Here is a 7136-nt window from a genome sequence, read left to right as displayed (position 1 = left end):
TCTCGAGATAACAGGTGCCTCACTTCCGAATATGGTCAGCATGGTTATATCATTAAAATGTCTGTGGTCGGTGGCGTGCTAATGTGGCTTCTCACGGGGACGTGCGTAACACGGACGATATAAAGAAGCGTACAGCTATTCGTCTGGTCTATTTGTGGTAAAATTCCGTTAGGTAGTAATCTTGTAGACCAAAGCAATGGCTAGCTTCGACGAGCAAGAAGCAGATTTGAAGAAACAGGTTAGTACAGTTTCCTTCTCTGAATGTAAAACGTTTAGGTCACTTGTCAGAAACATGCTGTTACACTTTGCTGCTGTTTTTATAGCTGGCTTCGGCAACAGATTATAACGAGAGATCTAGATTAAGAGCAGCTTTAAGAGATTTAAAGAAATCTGCTGGATTAGAAACAGCATTCGTTAAGAAGAATCGTGGGAGCAGTCAATATCGAAGACCTGGTTTCCAAACTGAACGAAAGGTGGTTATCAACCCTACCCCGACTGGCATACACAAAACTGTAGTTGGTAAATCTGGAACAGATGCACGCAAGAGTTCATTGACTGATAGTAGTAGCAAGTCTCCTCGTTCAATAACCCCACTATCACCACGCGATACTTCTGTTACAGCAAATGGCTTCAAGTCGCCATCTCCAGCCAGAGTGGTGTCCCCTGTTGAAAGGCAGCCACAAAAGGAAATCAGTCCCGCACCAAAAGAGCCTACCCCGCCACCTAAAGAGCTAACTCCGCCGCCAAAAGAAACAACCCCACCTCTAAGAGAGGCTACACCGCCGCCTGTATCACCAGTGGTGAAGGCACCTTCACCAAAGCCAGAAGCTTCCTTGAGCCTTGTGGAGAGGGAAGAAATACTGACCAGGAAGGTAGGGAGATTATCACTTGTGGTGAAGACATGTCATACTTGTGGGTAACCCATTATCCTGTAGCTGCTGTAACTAATTAGCCATGACTAATTAGCTTATTAACATAATTGTCTTTGTAGTTAGCTGAATGTTCAGAGTGGGAAGAAAGGAGGAGAATTAGGACAGAATTGAGGCTCATACAACAAGAACAACAGGAACAGAGAAGTAAATTTAATATTGCATATCAAATCATTGTTGTGTCACCCATTATCTAATTCTTAATTATTTTCTTGCTGGAAATTAAATTACATTTCTATGGCATTTGTATAGGAAAGGAACCCAAGAGGACATCTGTACAGATCTCAGTGAGGTCGTCTCGCTCGCCAAGCCCCTATAATGTGACGTCAAAGTCTCCAGTTAGCCCACAACCTCCAGTGACAAGCCCTCCCCGCTCCCCTGCCATTGAGGAAACGGAACAACGACAACAAGAAGTTGAAGAAGATGAAACACCAGCAGACATAGAGCGTCAGCAGAAAGAGGAGTCACCTATTGTTGAAATGGACGTCATGAATGAAATACTGGTAGAAGAGTCACAACCAGAGAACTTGCTCCCTGAAGATGAAGCAGAGGAAGAACCTAAACAACTAGAAACAGATGAACAAGAAGAAGAAGAGCAGGAGGAAGAAGATGAAGAGGAGGAAGAAGAAGAAGAGGAGGAAGAAGAAGAAGAGGAGGAAGAAGAAGAAGAGGAGGAGGAAGAAGAAGAAGGTAACAAACAAGAAGATACTTCTCGTCAGGGTGTTATTCCTCCTGATTCGGGCATTGCCATGGACCATTCTGAAAGTGAGACCTCCAGCACAATATCAGAGAGTAGTACAGACAAAAACAAGGGTGCAACTGGCCAGAAGCAAGCTGCAGTCACCACACAGGCAATATCTCAACTAGAGCCAGGAATTGATCCCAATACAAAGGACTTCCGTGCCAAGTTACGTCATGGTGGCTCCATGAAGCATGATCCACGAGACAGTGTCAAACACGCTGGTCCAACTCAGCTAGATTTCAGGAATTTATTAAAGGCCTCAGTGAAGGATAAACCAAAGGAAGAGAAATCAACCACTGAGCAACCAGACTTTAAGTCACACCTACGCAAGACAGTTCCACCGCCTCAAGTAAAGCCTAAGCCTAAACCTGGACGGGATTCTCCTGACTTTAGAGCTCAACTTAAAAAGGTAACAATTCAATGTATCCACCGTTTAATGTTATTTAATATCTTCATAGCATGAAGATAAACAAGAAGAAGAATCTGATCAGGTTGAAGAAGTCGCTCAAATGGAAGAAGCATCAGTTAATGAAACTGTCCCAGAAATTATTGAAGACCAGCCAGATCATGGGCAAGAGGAGGTTGATGTCAAGTCACCAGCACCAGATTCCGTGAGGAGTCCATCAGAAGCACCATCGCTCAGTTCAGTATCAAGTGACTATAGTGACTTAGATTCTTATGAGGCCCGTAGAGCAGCACGACGTACTAAACGAGAGCAGCAGAAGTCCAGAGAAATGGTACTGAATAAAGTTATTGTAATAGTTGCATCATTTTTAAATTTTATTTTATCCAGTCTAAAACACCAGTTGAACCAGAGCCATCAGCAACCAAAACAGTTACCAAATCTCCACCTCCTGTCCAGCCTAAGACAAAACCATCACGGGAACCTGTCGAGGAACCAGTTAATCCTGTTGTTGAAGACAATAAGGAGCAAACAGAAACTAAGGTAGAAAGCAAAGAACAGAATAAAGATGAGACAGACTCTGTAGCAGTCAGTGAACTAGATTCTTATGAAGCACGTCGCGAAGAAAGACGGAAGGCACGTGAAAAACGAGCAAAAGCACTAGAGTCAGACACAGCCAAAACAAGCTCACCCAAGCTTACATACAGAGAGAGACGAGAACTTGAGCAAAAGAAGAAACAAGCAGAGGTTAAACAGAAATGGTCGTCCATGGACAGTGCCACAGACAGCCCAAACACAACTAGAAAGTGAGTATTTTTATCATCACATCATACCAACCAGCATGTGTTTAGCTACAGTATGTGTGGTTGTGTAATGACCATATGCTCACACCAGGTGGTAAAACATAGTATAAACCAACACATTTTGTTGATGTGTTGTGTTCAGAGCTAGATAGGCTTCTTTACACTAAAGTGTGTTGTTGGAATTTATTATGACTGCATGAGAGATAAGTTATCAGTGTTGCATTTTGTACAATAAATATCCTATGTTCATTCCTGTTGACCACACTGTATAGGATACAGAAGACCAACAGTGCTACTAGCCAGCTGCTGGCCTGGTGTCAGTACAAAACCAGAGGATATCAGGTATACACTGAACATGTTGTAGGAGTGTGTTGTGAATATACTATACTATTTGAGGTTTTTATCGCTCACAATTGCAAGCTGTGAATAGTTGTTGGTGTGATGTATTTTATATCAGCTTGAAAATTTTGGATATGCTTTGAATTTAATTTGGTTAATTATATCTTCTCTTGTTGTTTGATATAGAATGTCAAAGTGAAGGACTTCAGCCATAGCTTCAAGGATGGTCTTGCATTCTGTGCAATTCTCCATAATTACATACCGGATGCTATTCCATTTGATGATCTGACACCCGGCAATGCTAAGCAGAACTTGGCAATAGCCTTTGAAGCTGCAGCGTAAGTTTTTGTACTGTTTATAACCAATAGTTTTATAAGTGCCATTGGTGTTACGGTATCCTCTTGAGGTATTACGTTTCCCCTGTAAACACTTGATACACCTGTGTACCTTTAGTGTATTGGCTGTCTTCTCTTTTACTGTTCCTCTTCAATGATATAGATACTGTAGTTTGTTGTTCCACAGAAGGAGAGAGTCTATTTCACTTGTAGTGTGTTATAAACTATCATGTAATAACAACTGACAGTCCTTGGCTAGATATTAAGACATTAAATGGTTGGCTGAATGTTTATTACAGGCAGTTTTAAAGTTTATGGTTCCCAGCATGAATAAAATGCTAAACTACAAAATGTGTTATTTTTCATCAGCTTAAGTGATCTTTTTGCAGGCAGGAAGTTATGTGTCCTTAAGGTTTTGTAATCTCTAGTTGCATTGTGTTAATATTGTAATGGGGTGTGGGAGACCAATACAACACCAATGATTAGTTTCAAGGCTTGTCATATATGTTTGAATTTTCGTACAACTGAATAAGCCATGCTTATGTTGTACTTTCTGGTCATTTTCATTTATCTCGGATACTTTAAAAAAGCATTTTGGTTTTGGTCATCGGTTTATCAGTAAGTATCCATATGGTCTGTTTTAAAAGCAGACAACTTCAACTATTTCGTTTCTGTAAATAAATTTAATTATATTTCCATAGAGCACCCTTCTACTCAAAATCACATTTCTGCACTAAGCATCATAAACAACTTGCTGTAATTGGTTCCACCCTTGACTCGTAGGTCATAACCTCAGGTCTTTGTTCAATAAATTAAAAATGCAAGTTTAAGCTTTCTTGGGTAGTTTAACTGATGCCCTCCATCTTATTGCCAAGCAAATAGTTGTGGTGAAAAAGCTTGTAGAAGCAAGTATGTGTTATTGCCACATAATAGTGTAGTATTTAATGCTTCAATGGTTGACATGTTCACAACACTGGACAGTTCTGCATTCCATAGCTTTATTCAATGTTACACATTTGTCACTCACCTTCTTTAAAGTGCTTCCATGAAATGTGCTGTTTTTCACAGTTGGCTTATTATTTTGTTGATTTATATGCATACATAAATCACTTAAGAGTATTGTTGTTGCATTGTCTGTATTATATGAGTAAGTTAAGTCTGTGCTTGTTGATGCCCAGCCAGGTTTGGAGCACCTAAAAAACATGCTTGCTGTTTACCCACATGAAAGATGTAGAAGGCAATCAGACCTGAGCTCACTGGGTTAATTGAATTGTGTAGGTAGATTAAAAGTTTTATGAGTCTTGGCAACACATAATGACCAACAAGGGGTACCTGACCACAGTTTTCATGGCCATGGCTTCACAGTTGCTGATATATGGAGGGTTGAGTAAAAGTCAGCCAGCACAACTGTTGTTAGTCTGACAACATTCTTGCAATCCCACTTCGTTTTTTCTCACTACTATCTTTGTGTCCAGTAGACTGTTGGTGCTCTAACACTCTTAAACAATACTTGAGATGCAGTTGTAATGTGGTGTGTGTAATTGGTGATACATTGGTAACGTTTCAGGTTTGATGCCCATGTGTGTCCATTGCTGTTGTTGTTTTCTCAAGCAAGAAACTTTGTTGCAGTTTACATATTAACTGGATAAGCAAATGCCCACTTGTCCTTGTCTCACATAAGGTGGTCTAGTGGGGACTTGAGTATCTTGTATCTCATTCATGAGACTTGGTACAGCCTCCTGCGTGTTACTAGGATGATTTTCCAGTAGTAAACTCCTAGTACCTAAATTGTGCTAGTATTATCTGGGCAGTCAACATAACTGTGATTATAGCAATAGAGTTACTTTTGTTGGATATTTTTTATTGCAGTGCCATTGTCAAGTTGGCACTTTTTCAGTAAATTCTATCAAAAAATTAAAATCGGTATTTTTTTCTTGCACTTATTTGTAAACTTTTTTTGTAACAAAATTCATCATTAGTGAACTAGAAAAGAGTGGCATCAGAGGAATTATACAACAAAACACACACCCTATGCAAATAAGTATAGTAGTATTTTAAAGCTATGTTCTGCCCGTTTCACAACCCTACATAAAATTATGGAGAACAATATGCGGAGCTAGCCTAGAATCAATTTGCTTACTCTGACTGTTGGAAGCATGGTGCCAAAAATTAGTGACAATTTTCGTTTTATGCTTACATATTGATGACACAGAATCAAAAATAAAAACAACAACAAAAAAACCCAACTTCAAATCAACACCTTGTCCTCCAAAAGCTTTAGTGGCTGAATGCAAAGGAAATCCTGGATACCAGGATGTGTGGCTCCTCAGGCACTTGCCTTGTCTATGGATCAAGTCACCACCTAGTGGGATTTTTTTTTTCTGCATTCAACAGGTTTTTGATAAATCAAGCATGTAGCGTTATACACTTGTCTGAAGGCATCAGTACATACGTCAAGTCAGTAGAAAATTCAGTTAAGTAAAATGATAATTCTGTAGAAACTTATTGGAAGTGCTTTGGTTTGCTCTCAAGGCATGTTTTGGGCTTGATAATACTGCTATCATCTTGAAGGGGCTAGTGGGAAAATGCACATCTTCATGGTCCCCACTACACAGTACTACAATAGTGTGAACATGGATAAGGTTGTATTCCTCTTTAGTTACAACAGTATACTGTAAGAGGTGCAGTAACTTCCCTATCAATAATATATAATGTGTCACACTCAAGTTTCAGAATGCTTTTTTTTTTTTCATAGCCATTGCAAGCAATCTGCAACAAAAACAATCTATAATTTTTCTTCTATCTTCCTGTTCAGTGAAGTATTACGTTCCCTGAAACTTGAGTGTGTATGTATGTGAAAAATAGTTGAGTGCCTTCACCATACCGGCAATACAGCAGCTCTGGTGTCACTTGGATTGTAAAATCACCTACTACAGTGGAACCTGTCTTAGTGACTACCTCCCTAGAAAGGGCCACCTTTCAAAAGTTTGTACACTAATCCATCTGCAAGGCCAAGAAATCTTGACATGAAGGTGACCGGCTTAGACAGGTTCCACTGTTGTCTATCTTGTGAGACCTACATTAACTGTGTATATATGTATATGTAAATTTACCTTGAGTATGATGTTCATTGACTTTATGTGGTACATTAAAAGAAAACATCAACAAATGTGTTACTTTGTTTTGTAATTGTTATAGGGAAGTTGGGATACCAGCCATGCTTGACGTTGAAGACTTCATCACAATTTCAGTTCCAGACTCAAAGAGTATCATGACTTACCTCGTAACCATCTACCAATTCTTCAACTAGAGAGAGAACTAGAGCAATCTGTCAAACAGTTTTTCTATTTTGTTATTTTTTTAAAAAAGTTTCTTGTAACAATGATGAATGGGAATAGAATTCTAACTTAAATGTTGTAATTTTTTTTCTCTATTTGTGCCCTCCTCTTACTTGTACAGAGAATTCACCTGTTATATGCAACACAATATGCTTTAGGTATTGTCACATTACTATTATACTGTACATGTATATATGCAGCATTCTATAACTATTAGATTTCTGAGCGCATTCTGGAATTTGATAAT

General features: G+C 39.2%; 1 protein-coding gene across 1 annotated transcript; it reads left to right on the top strand.

Annotated features, from left to right (window-relative positions):
• The first annotated feature begins 78 nt into the window (after positions 1–78).
• LOC136242854 (smoothelin-like protein 1) lies at positions 79–7127 on the top strand. Its single transcript, XM_066034347.1, has 9 exons — positions 79–238; positions 324–872; positions 992–1076; positions 1182–2080; positions 2130–2408; positions 2465–2880; positions 3150–3219; positions 3403–3554; positions 6750–7127. The coding sequence occupies exons 1-9, from the start codon at positions 197–199 to the stop codon at positions 6859–6861; spliced, it is 2604 nt and encodes an 867-aa protein (XP_065890419.1). The 5' UTR covers positions 79–196; the 3' UTR covers positions 6862–7127.
• The last annotated feature ends 9 nt before the right edge of the window (positions 7128–7136 follow it).

Source organism: Dysidea avara, chromosome 13 (assembly GCF_963678975.1).
Source record: "Dysidea avara chromosome 13, odDysAvar1.4, whole genome shotgun sequence".
In the NCBI taxonomy this organism is placed as follows: Eukaryota; Metazoa; Porifera; class Demospongiae; order Dictyoceratida; family Dysideidae; genus Dysidea; species Dysidea avara.
Note: the sequence above shows the minus strand (reverse complement) of the source record. Positions and strands in the feature narration are given on the sequence as shown.

Excerpts from the sequence above, each read along its gene's own strand:
- LOC136242854 (XM_066034347.1), top strand. The coding sequence starts at position 197 with ATGGCTAGCTTCGACGAGCAAGAAGCAGATTTGAAGAAACAG. Across the intron at positions 1,077-1,181 it reads AGAACAACAGGAACAGAGAA|GAAAGGAACCCAAGAGGACA; the intron begins GTAAATTTAATA and ends GCATTTGTATAG. Across the intron at positions 3,555-6,749 it reads ATAGCCTTTGAAGCTGCAGC|GGAAGTTGGGATACCAGCCA; the intron begins GTAAGTTTTTGT and ends TAATTGTTATAG.